The 18,250-nt window shown below is 40.6% G+C and overlaps 1 protein-coding gene across 1 annotated transcript in view; it reads right to left on the bottom strand.

The window, feature by feature from the left end:
• Positions 1 to 18,250, bottom strand: part of LOC121909713 (protocadherin Fat 3) — a 63,577-nt gene that overhangs the window by 17,799 nt on the left and 27,528 nt on the right. The window contains exons 13-39 of the mRNA XM_042430330.1: positions 17,994 to 18,204; positions 17,609 to 17,823; positions 17,234 to 17,392; positions 16,984 to 17,105; positions 16,645 to 16,827; positions 16,406 to 16,520; positions 16,032 to 16,313; positions 15,502 to 15,852; positions 14,645 to 14,818; positions 14,018 to 14,548; positions 12,658 to 13,022; positions 12,192 to 12,345; positions 11,472 to 11,579; positions 11,169 to 11,352; positions 10,536 to 10,756; positions 9,824 to 10,276; positions 9,519 to 9,653; positions 9,023 to 9,416; positions 7,757 to 7,953; positions 4,806 to 4,959; positions 4,449 to 4,682; positions 4,045 to 4,223; positions 1,579 to 1,792; positions 1,184 to 1,398; positions 947 to 1,084; positions 598 to 741; positions 315 to 512 (exon numbers count right to left, since the gene is read on the bottom strand). Coding sequence (XP_042286264.1) covers positions 315 to 512; positions 598 to 741; positions 947 to 1,084; positions 1,184 to 1,398; positions 1,579 to 1,792; positions 4,045 to 4,223; positions 4,449 to 4,682; positions 4,806 to 4,959; positions 7,757 to 7,953; positions 9,023 to 9,416; positions 9,519 to 9,653; positions 9,824 to 10,276; positions 10,536 to 10,756; positions 11,169 to 11,352; positions 11,472 to 11,579; positions 12,192 to 12,345; positions 12,658 to 13,022; positions 14,018 to 14,548; positions 14,645 to 14,818; positions 15,502 to 15,852; positions 16,032 to 16,313; positions 16,406 to 16,520; positions 16,645 to 16,827; positions 16,984 to 17,105; positions 17,234 to 17,392; positions 17,609 to 17,823; positions 17,994 to 18,204 — 6,030 coding nt within the window. The remainder of the gene's footprint in view (positions 1 to 314; positions 513 to 597; positions 742 to 946; positions 1,085 to 1,183; positions 1,399 to 1,578; positions 1,793 to 4,044; positions 4,224 to 4,448; positions 4,683 to 4,805; positions 4,960 to 7,756; positions 7,954 to 9,022; positions 9,417 to 9,518; positions 9,654 to 9,823; positions 10,277 to 10,535; positions 10,757 to 11,168; positions 11,353 to 11,471; positions 11,580 to 12,191; positions 12,346 to 12,657; positions 13,023 to 14,017; positions 14,549 to 14,644; positions 14,819 to 15,501; positions 15,853 to 16,031; positions 16,314 to 16,405; positions 16,521 to 16,644; positions 16,828 to 16,983; positions 17,106 to 17,233; positions 17,393 to 17,608; positions 17,824 to 17,993; positions 18,205 to 18,250) is intronic.

The following is an 18,250-nucleotide window of genomic DNA, read 5'->3' as shown; positions in this document are numbered from 1 at the left end:
AAACAAAAAATATAGACATCCCTGTGGTTAGAACTTGAAAAAAGCATATTGATTTAAAGCAGTCAATATTTTAGGATCCTACTTTTATGCCATCACATTAGTGGTGTTAATAGCTTCTCCATTACAGAAATAAATTTGTAAAAGGCTGCTCTATAAACCCCAGACTCTAATAGCCTGATTTAGCAGTTAACAGTGAGAGAGTTTATAAGTAATGGGCGGCTCCCAGTGGTGACTGTGTGTAACTGACAAAGTGTATTTGTTAGTCAACTTTTCCTGATGAAATAGTGGTTTAAGAACAAACATCTGTCCCTTACCTGGATTTCAAGGGTGAACTCTCTGGGGGCTTCAGGGCCAAACACACGGTTGGACCTCAGAGTTCCAGTTTGGTCCAGGGAGAGGAAACTTCCCTCATTTCCAGAAACAATGCGAAACTCAAAGGGAGGGCCATTTCTAGAGGAGTCTTTATCACTGACTGACAGCTTCAGCAAGGTGGTGCCAGCAGCTTGGTTTAGCTGGAATTATGGACAGAGGGAAGTTGAGATGATGCTAGCAAAAGAAAAAAAACACATACATAAGCAAACACTCACAGACTGTTACCTGTATGACAGCTGTGGAGTTGGGCGGGGTGAAGACAGGAGGGTTGTCGTTAACGTCGGAGATGTCGATGTTAATGGTGACAGTGGAGGACATGGCAGGAGAGCCACTGTCAAACGCCTGCACTGACAAAGAGTACCTGGATATCTAGACGAAACAGGGGGGAATGTGAATGCCATAGCATCTGTATGTATTAGGCAATATGGCACGCACTATTATCCTTGCATAATATGAGACTTTATTGGATGTTCACATTGAGTGGACCTGGAATTTTCTGTCTTGGCTGTGCTCATGAACCATAAAATTACTATTGATTGTTTATGAGATATTGTACTTAAAAATGCATCCTTACTAGTTCTCTGTCAAGCCGTTTATTGACTTTGAGGAGTCCTGTCACAGGGTCAATCCAGAAGTGGTTACTACGGTCACCTTTCAGAATAGAGTACGTGATTCGCCCATTCACTTGGCTATCCAGGTCCTCTGCCAATACCTAAAAAAAAACACATGCAGAGAGAAAATGAAACTTAACAAAAACAAAGTGTTGAGAGGAAAAGATAAGGGTGGACAACAAATTAAGACCAAATGTTACCCTTGTAATTGTCTGCCCAACAGATGCATCCTCGCTGACTAGAACATTGTAGATGTCCTGACTGAAGGCAGGAGCGTTGTCATTAACATCCATGAGTTCAATGGTTACCATGGTAGCGGTGCTCAGAGGAGGGTCCCCGCTGTCCCAGGCCTCAATGGTAAGGTAGTAGTCCTTACACACCTCAAAGTCCAAATCATCAGCCACAGAAATAGAGCCTAAAACATACAAATAGTGTTATGCAATATATGCATGTGCATGGACAAACACTCAGACATGTTACAAGGTATTCATAATATATTACTCACAAACACACACTATTCATACTAATCTTTTAATTTTGTAGTAAAGGAAAACAAAGATGACTTTCTATTCAATATTGATGGGCCTCTACTTACCCAAGTTTCTGTTTATGGTGAACTTTTTTAACTCATTGCCTGACCGGATGTTGTAAGTGATCTCAGCATTCGGTCCGATGTCAGCACTAGTCGCCAACACTCGTAGCACCTCAGTTCCCACGGCAACATCCTCAGGCACAGTAACAGCGTAGTCCCTCCTCTGGAAGACTGGAGCATTGTCATTCACATCCAGGACCAAAATGGTCAAATCGACCTAACGGAGACACAAAAGACTGTAACAGGACTCCCTATCAATTCATGTTTCTGAAGAGCTCCCTGCCTGGAAGCTCAGTTTCAGCACCATGGACAGCGGGCCCACAAACATAAATTCGAACAAAGACACTAAAGGAAGGAATCAATCGAAATGACCACCAAAACCTGAGAGAGCATGTTTTGGCCAAAAGATCTGTGGAATTACAGAGTTACATAAATGCTGTTTTTGCTTAATGGATTCCGAGTAAAAGGTTCACTTTTTCATGGTGTTTTCTGCTTTTGGAGGGAACTTCTAAACACAGGCTTTAAAATAAAGCTGTGGTGTCACAGAAACACTTATATTGCCAACCTTATTATTTTGTCAGAGAAAGTGTTTATCCTTAAAGCTGCTGGGGTGGATTCCCTGAATATTAATAAATCTAGAATGCTTCTTAATGCTATTTTATTTTGGAACAACATATTGCAAACACTAATAGAAATACTAAAAAACATATTGAAAAAATGAAGATGTTTTTGTTGCTGACGGATGTTATGAATGCACTTTGTGAATCTCGTGTACTGTATGTTGCATGAATTTGATCATTTGCCTTGAGTAATCATCCTGCAAGGTTGTTTACCAGTTTTGTACATAATAATGCCATTATTTTGGATATGAGAATTAGGACTCTGTATTCCTTTTTTATTTCTTTTTAGGTCTGGTGATCCACGTTATAAGTCTGTTCATATGAGGATGGATTTTGTGTTTTTTGTGTGATGTTTGTTGCTTTTTGTTTAAGATATGTGTCTTTTGATTTCTGATTATGTTCTGTTCTTTTGATTTTTATTTCTATTGTACTTTGTCTCTTAATAAAAAAATATATACTCATTCTAGCAGCTCAGTCATCATATTTCCCCATTGCATGCATGTGCAAAAACTGTCATATGTCCAAAACATTTTTTGAAGAGTGGCTATGTTTAGGCATCTCTTTAAAGCTGTTTATAGTTTATTGGTTTAGAGATTAGGATTAAGTATAAGGTTAAAAATGGAAACATCTTGGTATTAGAAATATAAATAGGCTGGTATAGAGGATGGATGGATGAACAGGTGTACAAATTGTTACATTTGGGACTAGTGTCGGTTTGGTGGGGTTGAGGTTGTTCACAAGCTGCTCACCAGCTATCCCACTAGTCTTTGGGGGCAAGCAGCATAATGATACTGGGTCACTGATCAGACACACATGATCCCAGTTCCACTAAATGCAAGTGGGATGCCACTAGTGCTAAGAGTATTGCTACCTGTACTGCTGTTATATTACTGTGCTTACTACAAATACTGCTACAACTCTTGGTACCACTACTGTTACTGCCACTGCATTTGCTTCTATTACAGCTCCAACTACTTCTGCTTGTATTACAGTAGCAGTGATAATGATACTACTGAGCTACTGCTAAAAATAATAATACCCAGCAGCATCAGCACCATGGACAGTGAACTTCTAAACATAAACAGCAAGATTTTCATCCAAGAGTCCAAACAAGCAACACCTGCTACACTTTTGCCCGGGGTTTATTTTCAGGTTGTATTTATGGCTTCTTCTGGCAGCCTTTAAAAGGATCTAAAAAAAGAGAGTGTGTGTGTGTGAGAGTGCCAACACTGTTTCAGCCAATCTTATGGTCTATTCCTCCTCTTTTCTGCGCTGCCTCTGAAACTGTCACCTTCCCTATCTTTCCTATTCCACCCCGATGCACAATTTGATGGGTATTTATCTTAATTAAAATCTACTGGGGTCTTTATCTGATCTCTTCAGTAAACAACATGTTTTTATTCATTGGCTTTTCTTTATTCAGGCGTATGGACAGAAATACAGAGCAGATTACCAGGTAGATGACTCCATGGCTGACTAATCTGCAATTTAATATGTAGTGTATGAATTCTAATTACATTATTGTGTTTAAATGATTTAATTAAAAATAATATCTAATTTGAGTTTTAGAAATTATTAGTCATTGATCTTAAATACCCAGAAGCTGAGTTAATTACTCTCTATCTGATTTAATTATTCAGAAAACCCTGATTATATCACCTAAAATATAAATGTCTTCCTAAGCTTTGTCTTCATTGTGAATTTCAATAATATTCATAAGTGCATTTTATTTTTTTCCACATTTATTAATGAATGTGTGGGGAATAGCTTTTACTATAGTTAGATTTACTGGATAGCACGGAAAAAATACAAATTCGATTGAATGAAGTCACTTGGACTTCCCACCAACCTGTGAGGACAGTGCCCCCTGTTGCCCAGCTTGGTCAGTGGCCTGGACACGAACCCGATATGAGTCTCGGCTCTCTCTGTCCAGAGATTTCTCCAGTATTACCATCCCAGATACTGGGTCGATGGAAAAGAACCCATTGACTGAATCCACCAAAGAATAGACCACTGTACGGTTTAGACCTAGAGGACACATTCATGCACACACAAGACTTAATATGCCAAAATGTTCTTCTTCGTGTTCATAGAAATCATCTTTCTGAACAAAGAGTAATGGTAGATTACGCACAAATTGTATGTGATGCATACACAATATAATAATGCTCATGGTCTTTCTCATGTACAATTTAGAAAACCCTCTGCTCTCATCATTGGCTTTGCTTGATGTGTTACATCATACCACCTTACCTTCATCGGGGTCACTGGCTTGTAGTCGGGTAAGCAAAGCATTGGGGGCGGCATTCTCATATACACTAGCCAGGTAATGAGTAGAGGAGAAAGAGGGTGCATTGTCATTCACATCCAACACCCTGAGAGAAATGTCAGAGCGGCAGAACAACCCTCCTCCATCAGTTGCCTGGGCAATGAGTTTGTAGGTGGATGTCATTTCTCGGTCCATGACAGTGGCTGTACGCAACTCACCTTAGGTACAAATGGAGAGGTAGCACAAGAGTTAGAAAAATAAATTAAGCTGTGTGTTTAATTTATGGTGTGTTGTACTGTTTGATCAGACAAAACCTAAAGACAAATATTAATTGAATGTACCAGTGTTTGCATCCATGTAGAAATCTTCGACCCCGATGCCAAATAGTGAATATTGGATCTCAGCACTGGAGCCTGAGTCAGCATCTGTTGCGCCCACTGTCAGAATGCCCTTGTTAGTGGGAATGTCCTCAGGAAAAGAGGCGCTATACACCGCCTGGCACAACAAACCAACACATATATATAAGCGCACAGTGAAAAAACAAAACAGAACAAAACAAAAAAAACCCATCTATCCAATACATCAAAAAACACAAACTGTTCTGCACTGCATCCATTATCTCTGCTGATAGAACGAGCACAGCAGAGTTAAGTGCTCTTTTCTTCCCCTAGCTGCCACTATTGCTGGTGGCGACTGTCTCTAGAAAGGAACTTGGTGACCTCACTCTTTCACCAATACACAATACCAATGCACTATAGTAAATCTACTGTAGTATGTCCAAGCACAATGCATCATACCCCACCCTGCTGTTTGTACTCTGTCACATCAGAGTTATCCTGTACATGATTATAAACAATTTAGAGCTGAGACTATTAGTCTATTTATCGAGCAAATTAATCTACAATTATTTTGATAACTGTTTAATCATCTAAGTAGATTTGCTGCTTTTCAATGTTTTAAATCTTTGTAAAGTGAATATTGTTGTCTTTTACACTGCTCCACTGACTAAACAAGTGATTTTAAGACGTCACCTTGGGCTATAGGAAATTATGATTGTGAAAAATTGTGATTTTTACACTATTTTCTACCATTTTATAGATAAAACTGTTAAATCATTAATTGAAAATAACAGTTTGTTGCATCCCTAAAAGTATTCAAATATTGGTCATCAAACAATTATCACTGCGTTTCCTGATAATACTGATTACACTAGCATACCTGACATGGCTCTAATGCTAGAAGTATTGCTACTACACAGCTTCTATCAATACTACTGCTACACATAAAACAACTCCTATCACTAGTCTAACACCACAGGTTTTACTAGCACTACCCAGCTACAGCTACCTCTACTACTCCTATTACCACGGTAATTATCACTAATGCTTCCTGTGCAGCTTCTAACATGACTATACTACGTCTAGTAGCAGAAGTGGCACTAGTCCATGAACTGTTACTGCCATTACTGTCATTTCTACAACTGACTGTACCACTACTACTGGCACAATAAGCTAAAGCTTCTAGTTTCTATCACTGATTCATATAATTTATAAGCAAACTGACATTTTTGTAAGAACCCATCACCTTTTAACTGTGAGTATAATGCAATTATCAAAGCTAGTTTATAGGTTACAGTACATCCCCTGAAGTAGACTGTAGTACAGAGACTATTTGTTCAAATGAATGAGAATCAATATTTGAACTGAATAAATCCTGTTTTACTACTGCAGCTCCAGATTTTAATTTCCTTACAAAGTCATGAATATGCTAATTTTAACATTATTCAATACAATAATTTTCTGAGCTAAGCCACCCTTAAAATTACCCAAGATTAAGTTCATCTTTGTGGGAATTGGAGCCTCCACTCATTCTTGAAACTTTGTCAAATACAAAATCAACACTGTATGATACTGTATATTGTCTCCACAATGATAATGTTTGGAAGCACTTTGAAGTTTTAAAATTACATTTTTTTGTGGAATGTTATTGGAGGTTTTCATTTGATTAATATTTAAATTAGTAAGTAATCACATATGGGACTAGTCATCATACTGCTATGACTTATAGTAAATATAGTAATAATTTAAAAAATTAACAAATGAATGAATTATTCATTCCTTCATGATGCATGTGTTTAGTTTTGAAAAATAACCTAAACAAAAGCCCCTTTCACACAGGCAATCTATCCCTGAAATGTTCAGGAACATTTCCTGCATGGAGTCAAGTGTAAATGGGAGGGGATGGATATTCCCACCTCAAGACCTAACATTTCAGGGAAAATGCCGGTACGGCTGTGTTGTGAATGAGAGCAGTAACATTGCAAGAGCAAGCATGTAAAGGGTTATGTCCGTCTGATGAAAGATGTTTTCATATGGACCGAGCAAACCAATCACAAGACTTCATGTGTGGGTGATGTGCTGCGAGTTGGGTGGTGTTTGGTTTTGGTTCGTCTGCTTTCAACACGGTGGCTGCGTCACAAATTTTGTCATCTTACGGCTCAACAGTACACTAAAATGTGTTTCTGAAAAAATTTGAGGCGAGAAATAGGCAATGCAGTAACATCATTTTGATTAATATTTGATCAGGACTGCCTAGTTTAAAAGTTTGATTTGAGTTTCGTGAGTTTCACCCTCTTCTTCTGTTGAGTTTTATGGGAGTTGGCATCCGTAAGTGTTGCGTTACCTCCATCTGCTGGACTGTCCCTTGCCCATCTATTCCGGCATTGCCATAGCAGGTGTGAAAAGGCGCAAGATGGAAATGTTAATGAATGTAGCTGCATGTGTGAACAGTGAATATCACTAGTGGTGCCTGAAAGGTTATCCTAGTAATTTAGTAGTATCCCAGGAACTATGTGTGAAAGAGGCAAAAGAGTTCAATTTACTGGGCTTCACAATAACACTGAAATGATTCATTTTACATAAATAATAAATGACTGACTTACTTTTCAACCATTTTAACAAAGTCTACTTTTTTCACTATCCCAGTACTTACCCATTATTATATTATCAAAAGGAATGTATTATTTCTGTATTATTTTTCCAATACAACATCAACTGGAATGTAGTTAGCTTGGAGACAAAAAGCAAATTACTGAGAAAGACAATTACTTCATAATGAGACATAAAAAGGCAATCATAGTACTTTACTGCCCTTCTGTTAGCATTTTGAAAATGTGATCATAAAATAGTAAACTGACATAGCAGTTCATCCTGCTACATTCCCCAGTCTCCTCTGTGTTTGTTTGCTTTGCAGGTTTTAATTTTGCCCATTTCCATTTGTCTTTATCCCTGACCTGGTTGCAGATGGGGCTGTTGTCATTGGCATCCATGACGGTAACTTCCACTGCAGTGCGGGCGACATATAGGCCATCGCTGGCTGTGATGTTGAGCAGGTACCAGTCCTGCTGCTCACGATCCAGTAGACCACTCACATAAACCTTCCACTCCCCTTGCACGAGGGCCAAGCCAAACACGCCCCGCGGGTTTCCGCCTGGAGATTACAAAGATGAGGATTAGAATGCTGACAGCAAAGAAAGATGAGAAGATGTATTGTGACAAACGTGTGAAAATGGAAGACTTATTCATTCACAAGATGAATGAACATAAGCTCCCCGCCCATCCACACACACACACACACACACACACACACACATACACACACAAAAATGATGCAGGTACCCTTTGGCGCAATCAACAAACATCTATCATCATAGTGTAAACCAAACCAGTGATGTAGCAGTTATGGCCTTTCAGAGTTTCAAAATTTGACCTTTTATTACATGGCTTCCATTAGGCCAATCAGTATTTTTAAATGCCACAACACAAGGGCAATTTATATCATCCTTAGTCATTATCAGATAGAGTTATGTGAATAGAAAACAGCAAGCTCAGTGTCAAGGTGAGAGTTTTACTGGAGAGGCCTCACATGTTATTTTATTACTCCCGTAAAAACGGAGGGCATGCAAAGTCATGCATGGGTCTGTGAAAGACTGCTACAGCTACATTGCAATTGTTTCTGTTGAAAATTTTACATTGTTTTTCAGGAATCACTTTAAAGTTCCTTGCAAATGTGGTGTTCTATGTATGGAGGCCTTAACTTTAGGTACAGCAGACTGTAAAGACTCCCTTTTTATTCAGATATTTGTGTGTTACAAGTAGGAACGACCTCACCAATTAAACTTAAAGTCCAAAACACCATGAATTAATGAAACCCTCATGGGTTGGTTGGTTCTATTCAAAACTATATAATGCAAACTTTATTTTCTACCCATTTTTGTATCACCTATTTTGTATGTTATTGAAGTAATGGTTTCTCAACCTTGCTTGAAATGTTGTGTTGTAAAATACATACCATATAATGTTAAAATTACAATGGAATATTAAAAAAAGGAAAGGTTAGTCATGTTTGACATTTGAGTTCAAATTAATTTAAAACTTGACCTTTAATAATAGAAACCCCATTAGGCCAATGAATATTTTTTTATGCAACCCAACCTCAGCTCACTGCATGAGGATATTACTGCAGCTACACTATGTTGGTGTTCTCATAGTTTCCTCACCAGTGATGTAAAAGCTGACTAGGCGGTTTTGGTCAGCGCCATCCCGATCTTTAGTTTTCAGAACTGCCACGACTTCACCAAGGGGATCACTCTCTTTTACTGCACCCCGGTAGAGCTCTCTCTCAAACCGCGGCGGGTTGTCGTTAACGTCCGACACAGTGATGGTAACCACTGTGGTGGAGGAGAGAGACTGTAACTCCCCCAGATCAGAGGCCACTACTTCAAAGCTGTAGCTGGAGCAGGCCTCATGGTCCATCTGACTCACTGTGGTGATCCAGCCTGTTTTACTGTCAATGGCAAAGAAAGAATTCGTAGAGAAAGAGGCACTGAAGGAGCGAGCATCTTTTGTTAGGTCCAAGTTGTAGGTGAGCAGAGACCCGAGGCTGTAGGTTACCTGCAATAAAATCAAGATACATAGATTTTCAAAGCAATTGCAACACTTTTGTAGCAAAAAGAACAAAGTGCTTTGTGTCAGTTGAACTTGACTGTTACCCACCTGTCCGTTGGACCCCCAATCTGGATCGAGTGCACGCACTTGGACCACTCTTGTCCCTATTGGCATCCCCTCCATCACTGTTGCTACATAGGTGTTAGTCTCAAACACAGGCATGTTGTCATTCACGTCTAGAATCTGCAAAATGAGTTCAATGATTCAGCTCAACAAAGAATAAATTAGACTGAAAAAATAATGCAACATGCAATTATAGTTCCCTCATTATCTAATTTAACACTTGAAAAAACAGCATTTAAACAATAGTACACAAAAGGCTAAGGGGCTCTATGTTTAATTGAGTCACCAACCTTAACCTCCACGTCCACAGTGGAGACAGACTCGATCAGGTCTCTTCTTGTTGTTGCTGCGACCTTGAAGCGAAAGATGCTGACCTGTTCGTAGTCCAGAGGCTTGACCAAACGGATCAGACCAGTTTCCCTCTCCACCAGGAAGGTCCCTCCTTGGTTGCTGTCGAGCGTCTCTCCTCCGACTGCAGAGAAGAACCCGGTCTGTCCAGGGCCCATGTACACAGACCCCAGGGCTGTTCCTACTGCTGTGTCTTCTGGAATGGTGAAGGAGTACTGAGGCTGGCTGAAGGAGGGAACAAACGCGTCTGGGGGGACAACGTGGATGAAGGCTGACACCAGGGAGTGTTTGGCTGGCAAACCGCAGTCTGTGGCTTTGACAAAGAAGGACAGCACAGTCCCCTGGAGGTGGTCCACAGTGCTCTTAGTCATCATCCAGCCACTGTCTGGCTCCACCTGGGTACCGGCAAAATCACAATTTAATTTCAATTAAGTTTAGAGACAATAGTCTTCACTTTTTTGAATATTTGTAATGGAACTTAAATCTTAAGAGTCGTAGTTGACAATATCTCTCAATGGCAAATCAGGGTTATAGCCTAACATTGAGTTTTAATAATGTTGACCCTCATTAAATAAAATCTGTTGAGGGTTGGATCTGGTTAAAAGATAATCCATGCTGGTTTCAGTACAGTTAGTTAGAGTAAAATGCACTGACCTCCAGCACATCAACCAGTGATAGGCGTGCCTCGCTGTAAAGGGAATAGGTTATCCGTCCATTAGACCCAGCATCAGGGTCAGTGGCCTGGATTTGTGTGACCAGAGAACCTTTGGCAACATTTGCTTTGATGCTCATACGGTACTCCACTGCCCTAAATTGAGGGGCGTTGTCATTCTCATCTGCGAGAACCACTCGTACTGTGCAGAACGATGCACGTCCTGGAAAAATAAAAGGGTATAAATGTATGGATTTATCAGATGTACTTTAATACAGTACAGTGTATAGTATGAATACTAGAGGAAATTGAGCTTATTCTACTGCTGCACTAACTGTTAGTGATTCTGCACAAGTCCTTTCACTCAATGCAGTGCAAATGTAATGTGAATATGCTCAAATATTCATACATTTTCAGGAGTGTGAGATCTTATTATATGAAAACTATCATCTTAAAGGCAACACCTACAGTATAGTACAGTGCATTTACCTAAAACAGCAATGTTAGCTGAATGTTAGCTGAGTGTTAGCTGCCAGATTACCAGGTAAGACTTCTTTTGTATTTTTAGTGTCTTATATTGGCTGATTTGAAGATGGCTTTTGTCATTTAATCAGTTTCAGTGCTCAAAATAATACCTCCACCATCCAGAGCCATAACAGTCAGCACCATGTCCTTGTTAAGAGGATTCTCTCTGTCTAACTTCAGGGCAGTGGATATGACTCCATCTGCATCAATGGTGAATTGAGTTTTCCCAAGGTCATTGATGAAGGAGTAGGTGATCTGACCAAAAAGCCCGGAGTCCTCGTCTGTTGCTCGAACCTGAAGGTCCAGTACAGAGATTTGAGAAATGATGACAGATTGAATTGGTCACTACAAGATTCTACAACATCATTATTAATGTAGAAAGTTTCCTGTGAGTAGTGAAAAGGTGAACTCACCTGAATGACCTTTGACCCTGGGGGGGCATTTTCTTGGACCTCAGCCAGGTAGAACCTCTGGCTGAACACAGGGCTGTACAGGTTTGCTCCGAGGACTCGTACAATCACCTAGAAATCACCAACATTATCATTATAATCAGCATCTAATCATCTTAATCCTCATTGTCTGCTGACATTTTGTTGATGCCTTCACAGTAATCATCACTGGGTGATTTGTGGAATACAATCACATCAAGATGGCATGCAAACCAGCAGTAAGAGAATCAGACTTGTTATCAAAAGGTGTGTGATATGAAACTAAAGCTGCTCTGGAGGTATGCTGTGTTTACTTTATGTTAGAAGAAGAAGTGACATGTTATTGCTACAAGATGCAAGCATTAAAGTTTAATATGAAGAGATTTCTTATTTCAGAGCCAAAAATATCCCAAACATCCCACTTATTATTACCACTAAGAGACAGATGTGAACATTTTTTTCCAGTTGGCAGCTCATCCTCATAGTAATTCTGATATGACATCAACACACGTTAACTTCCAACTTCACCAGCTTAGCTGCTCAGCAGAAAAGTGCAGCCGAACTAGACAGCTATGAATATCTGATATATCTGAAGCGAGGGGTTGCTAAGTTCACTCAGCTTGCTGTGTGTAAACACTGCAAAGGTTAAGAAAAGAACAAATCATTTGACAGAACTAAATTATAAGTGCTGAGAAGTTGTTTCACCTGAGCAGTGTTGGTGAAGACTCCATCTGACACAGACACATTGAGCTGATATGAGAGTTTCATGCCTTGTCTCCTCTTATTAGACAGACTAAGCACACCTGTATCGGGGTCCATCATGAAAGTCATTCTCTCATTCCCAGAGAGAATGCTGTACCTGCAGACAAATAAAAGAGAGAGTACAATTGTATAAAATGTCATTCTGCTGGAAACACTAGTTTCCACATTTCTTTAGGAGTGCTGAATCAAAATCGCTAGTGAAAAAGACAAATAAATGTTGGAATGAAAATGATATTTTTCTAACCCAAACACAAAAGCAAAATTACCTGGTGAGCACTGTTTTCTATAATCTAAGTTTATAAAGACATTCAACTTCAATGGGGAGCCATGTAATCAATTCTAATCATCACTTGTACAAAACATAACAAACACCCAGTCAAGAACCTTTTAAAACTTTTCTTTTTCTTACCTCAGCCTATGTGCATCACAGATGTCAGCATCCGACGCTTGAACACAGGTCACAAAGTGTCCTCGGGGAGCCAGCTCGCTGACAAAGGCTTCGTATAGCGCTTGGCTGAAATTAGGTGGGTTGTCATTTGTGTCAGTAACAGTTACAGTGACACTAACATCGCTGCTGAGGGCAGGGTCTCCACTGTCCGTCGCTCTGACAATGAAGTTGTAGCGCTGGATGAGCTCATAGTCAAGCAAGCGTGCCGTGAATACCAGTCCGCTGTTACTGTCAATGTTGAAGTAGTCGGTGCTGTTGTAGATGTCAGACAGGATTTGATAACTCACCACGGCGTTCTTTTCAGAGTCTTGGTCCTGGGCAAACACCTACAGAGAGAGTAACATTAAACTTTGCATTACCTCATGCATTATTCATGATATGGTCTGGTTTGCTCCCCCTGACATACTCCATAGCTACAGTACCCGAGTCCTGATTAAAATATGAAATAAAGTTTCAGGTTTCTCTGAGATACTGTCAGGGCACAATTGCATCTAAAACTATAATCAAAAACTCGGTTGAGTATCTGGCAGGATCCTTTTTGTTGAGGCACAATACTTGAAATACAAAAGTAGAGCATTATACTGTACATTCATCAATAACAGAAACATGAAAAAATGTTAATAATTTCAATATTGTAATTTTCATGTTGAGGCAGAGGAAGGAAAACTTCCTCTGATCAACTGTTTTGAATTGCAATATCAAAAAGAATTGCTACGAATAAACAAATGTTCCTCTTTTTAATATAGTCAAAAAGCTACTGTTACATGTAGAGGACAAAAAAACCCTGTATTTAGTGTTAAGTTTATCAATGATTTAAGTCAATTACTGAATGATAATACCCCAGTGGCCCACAATGTCCAAGATGCATGATCTATATAGTGAACAATACTACAATGCCACTAAGCAAGCCCAGGTTTAATTTCATGCATAATGAATAGTTATTTATCCAATATTCTTACATTGGCTTCCTGATTCTTGACAAATTCAATAACATAGTCAAATAAGGCCAGTGACCTATTTTGATGACTGGCTCACCTCCAAGAATAGTTTGCAGAAATCAATGAATTCAAATATGTGTTATGTTAGAATTGTCTTGTGCAAACATGTTCCTCAGTGCAACAGCACTGGTCTATTGTTCGCTAAAGGTCAAGAACTTCCACTGGGAAATTTCTAGGGAAATATCACACTATCTACTTATAAATAAATAATTTGGCATTTAATATTCATCCATAATACTGCTGGAGTGGGCCTTAAGTCCAAACAATCATTCAGTATGTGTACACACTGGACCAACTCAGTAAATAAAGCCATACACACACACCTGTAACACGGTCGTTCCAATCATGGAGTTCTCAGCAAGCACAGCGGAGTATGACGTGTTCTGAAACAATGGCGGGTTGTCGTTCATGTCCAGCACGACAATGTCCACGTCGACCTCAGACTTGGCCCCTGTCAGTGTATCTGTGGCTTTCACTGTTAACCGGTAGTACTGCATGGTCTCATAGTCTAACGGGTAAATCACATTGATGATTCCTGTGTCGAAGCCAATGTCAAACTGGAGGGAAAGGTCTCCATCCGTGATGGTAAAGATGACATTCTGGCCTTCAGGACTGGTGGCATTGATACACAGGACAGAGGTGGAGATGGCCACATCCTCTCTGACAGTGACACCATAGAAGGGTTTGTCAAACACTGGCATGGCTTTATTTACGACAGTAACAGGCAGCTCCACCTCGCTGGACAGAGGGGGGAAGCCACTGTCAGTGGCCACGATGACCACCTTGTACTCTGCGTTAGATAAGTCTGCCTCGAAGGACCTCTTTAGGGTCAGCTCTCCTGTTACAGGATTAACCTACATGGCATATATAAACACAATTTTGGAACATGAGGAGCAAAAAAATAAAGAACTCCTAACTTCACTTAAGAGCAAGAAAGATATAGCTCCCACCTGAAAGTTCCTGTGTTGCTCTTTCAGGCTGTAAGTCACCTCTCCATTCAGACCATTGTCTTGGTCAGTGGATGAAACCCTGAAAATAGATGATCCTGGTTCTGCTTCCACCTGCACTGCAGCGTAGTAGGGGAGGTTCACAAACTCTGGGGCATTGTCGTTCACATCCTCCACCTAGAGAAAGGACAGTTATTTTTGGAAAATCAAACTGGGTCATTGTAAAGAATTTAAAGAAAAAGACTGGTGGCAACTGAAGGTTTAAAGACTCAGTCCTTAACATTTGGTAATAGGATCAGTAATCACTGTTGGTGTTGGCAACAATCAGTCACACTACATAACCACACTACATGACAAATATACATTAACTGTAAAGTGTAGACTCTCACTAAAATCTTCACTTTTATTTTCCCACAAAATAAAAGCGTAGCTTACAGCATACAATTCTCTATCTGCATGTTCAGTCATTTCATTGAATCCACTGCACATCGTAGATACTGAAAAATTCAAAACCAGTGCATCATGTTTATTAGAGGTGCACCTTACATAAAATCAAGCATCAAACGAAAAACAGAACATCAAACAAAAACTTCTGCGTGGCATATTAAGGATGTGGAGAACTTTGGGACTTGGCAAGAATTAATCATTAAGTTCTGAACAATGCTGCAACTGTAGAAGGGTTTAAATGAGTTAATAAGCTGTTTCATAAAGAAAGCATTATGTGTGATACAAAACTACACTGAAAGACTGAACAAAAAGTAAGACTCATTAAGGTGTCCATGCAACTTGGGAATAAGATATAGTACAAAAAAAATAGTATTCCTGCACACACACTCTTACATGCAGATTTCCACACTCACCTGCACTTGTACGGTGACTCTGGCCACCCTCAGTATCTCATCTTCTCTGCTGACCTCCACTACCAGCTCATAATTCTCTTTCTCCTCTCGGTCAAAAGGCACACCGGTGGTGAGCACCACTCCGCAGGTCGGCCGAATTGTGAAGCGTCCACCAGGGTTCAGCAGAGTGTACTTCAGTGGCTCATTAAGGAGGTGGCCGACTGTGTTGACAACAGTCACTACAGTCACATTGGGTATATTCTCCGGGATGGAGGCGGAGTAAACCGGGAAGGTGAAGAGAAAGCCACTGTCTATAGCTTCTCGGACAAGCACTGTGACCAACGTCATGCTGGAGAAACGTCCATCCCATACCTTAAAACAAAGAAAAACAGAACGATCCTCAGCGCAGAATGAGGTGTCATTTGTATATATTTGACAGCTGACTCATAATCAGTTAATGCAGAGAATGTATTTAAAAAGACTTAGCATGCATGGCTTTCTCTGTCCTGGCAAAAATAACAAAACAACTAATTAACAGCCAATTAACTTACCTTCACATTGAAGCGGTAGCGGTCTTTACTGAGGTTCTGATTAATGACAGTCACAACCCCAGTGTAGCGCCCCACAGAGAAGTGCTCCAGGTTGCTGTCCACCAGAGAGTAGACTAGCAGGGGGGTGGTGGACTTGTCAGGGTTAAGGCTGACGTCAGAGATCATATCGGGGTCAAAAGCTTCGACCCTCAGGACCTCGACTCCCATGTAGGTTGGCAGGAGGAGGACTGCCTCGTACATGTCCTGAGAGAACCTTGGAGGTGAGTCATTGATGTTGATCACCTAAGACAGAGTGAAAATCCAACATAGGAATCAAAGTGAGTCAACAATGGTTTGTGAGGCAGTGAAAGCTGACTCATATGTCATTTACTTACCTTTATAAAGACCTCTGCTGGGCTCTCAGCACTCCTAGGAGGCTGACCACTGTCTCTAACATGAACCTTGAAGAGGAACTCAGAGAAGGTCTCATAGTCCAGGCTGGCAATCGTTCTAAAATATAAGAAACATTCAATAATTATTTGCCCCAGAAATTATGAGATAAATCAGTTTCTAAGCAGGTGAATTGACATCCTCAATAATGATGCAATTGATTTGTTTTCCACTTGTCACCCACCGAATCGATCCAGTCCCTGAGTCCACACTGAAAAACATGCGAGCGGTCTCGTCTATGATCTGGAACACTAGCAGGGCGTTGTGATTGCGGTCACTATCGGTCGCCTGGATGACTAGAGGGTTACCATCTTCTCCCAGAACCACACTGTTGACTGGAGCAGCCTCACTGATTGCACCGACGTACCTGTTAAGGTAAAAAGAGGACACTGCTATAAAAGAGGAAAGCTACACTTACTCACCCCAGAAAATTACATGCTGTCAGGAGTCATCACGGCTCAGCAGCATAGGAGCATGTCAGTGCCAAATCTATACTCCTCAGTAGGTCAACCGCCACTAATACCTGATCTGTTGAAAGACTGGTGGGCTATCATTGACGTCCCCCACCTGGACGATGACAGTGGTGCTGGCCTCCACTCCAGCCATGCTCAAGGCATGCACCACCAGAAAGTAGGATGTTGTTTGCTGCCAAAACAAAGAAATACAATGTGTAAAAGTGCTTTTTTAAACCTCTATGTGCATATATTAGTAACTCCTAAAAGAATCATGACAACACTGAGTGTTCACGGATTAAAACGCAGGTATCAACAAACCTCAAAGTCAAGCAGTCTGCGTGTGCTGATTACACCAGTATGATGGTTAATAAAGAAGCAGTAGTCCTCGTTGCCCCTGGTGATACCATAAGTAAGCGCTGAGCGACTGAGAGCGCTAACGGTGGTCACGTATGTTCCAATGGTGCTGTTCTCCATTATCTGTATACACACACAGACATCAGCGATTTTAACCAATTTTCTATTTTATGTGCACAGTTTCTTTGATGAAATTTACCTGCTGTATGGCTGTCTACACATTTACCATCTACCCCTCACTACCATTTTCCCAACCTTCCTTTATTACATCAATCTCTCCCTTCCCAGCCCTCTTATCCATGCAACGACCCACCCCAGCGAACCCATCTATCCCTTTACCTCAGCCTGATACTCCTTCTGAGAGAATTTGGGTTTGGAGAAGTCAGAGAGTATCAAGGAGATGCGAACTGAAGCCGTGGCCATTAATGGAGGAAATCCACTGTCAGTGACACGCACAGTGAGGGTGTAAAAGCCCACAGAGGTGAGGTCCAGGTCCCTGGCAATGGAGATAAGGCCAGTGGCATTATCTATGCCAAACACACCGCCGGTGTTACCTGAAAGTAACGAAAAGGTTAAAAACATCATTTACCGGTTAATACAAAAAACTCAATTTTCAATTCCAATTTGTTCTCCTGTGACAAAGCATTAAATACCACTCACAGAGGTGAAAGAAAAGAGAGAAAAGACAGGCATAAAAACAAGATACTGTCAGATAGCACCACACCTGCTTCCATAGTATAGGTGAGTTGCCCATTAATCCCATTGTCTTTGTCAAGGGCAGTCACTTGCACTACAGAAGTGCCTATGGGAGAAGACTCGTAGGCCACAGCATCATATACGGTGCTTGTGAAGTAGGGGATGTTATCATTGGAGTCCTCCACTGCCACCAGGATACGAGCCAGGTCACGATTAAATGGAAACTCCTGATCCTTGACCTGGAGCAGCATCAGGCGACATGAGAGATTAATATGGATAGTGTTG

This window comes from Thunnus maccoyii, chromosome 13, assembly GCF_910596095.1.
Source record: "Thunnus maccoyii chromosome 13, fThuMac1.1, whole genome shotgun sequence".
In the NCBI taxonomy this organism is placed as follows: Eukaryota; Metazoa; Chordata; class Actinopteri; order Scombriformes; family Scombridae; genus Thunnus; species Thunnus maccoyii.
The sequence above is the reverse complement of the archived record's forward strand: the minus strand, read 5'-3'. Positions and strand labels throughout refer to the sequence as shown.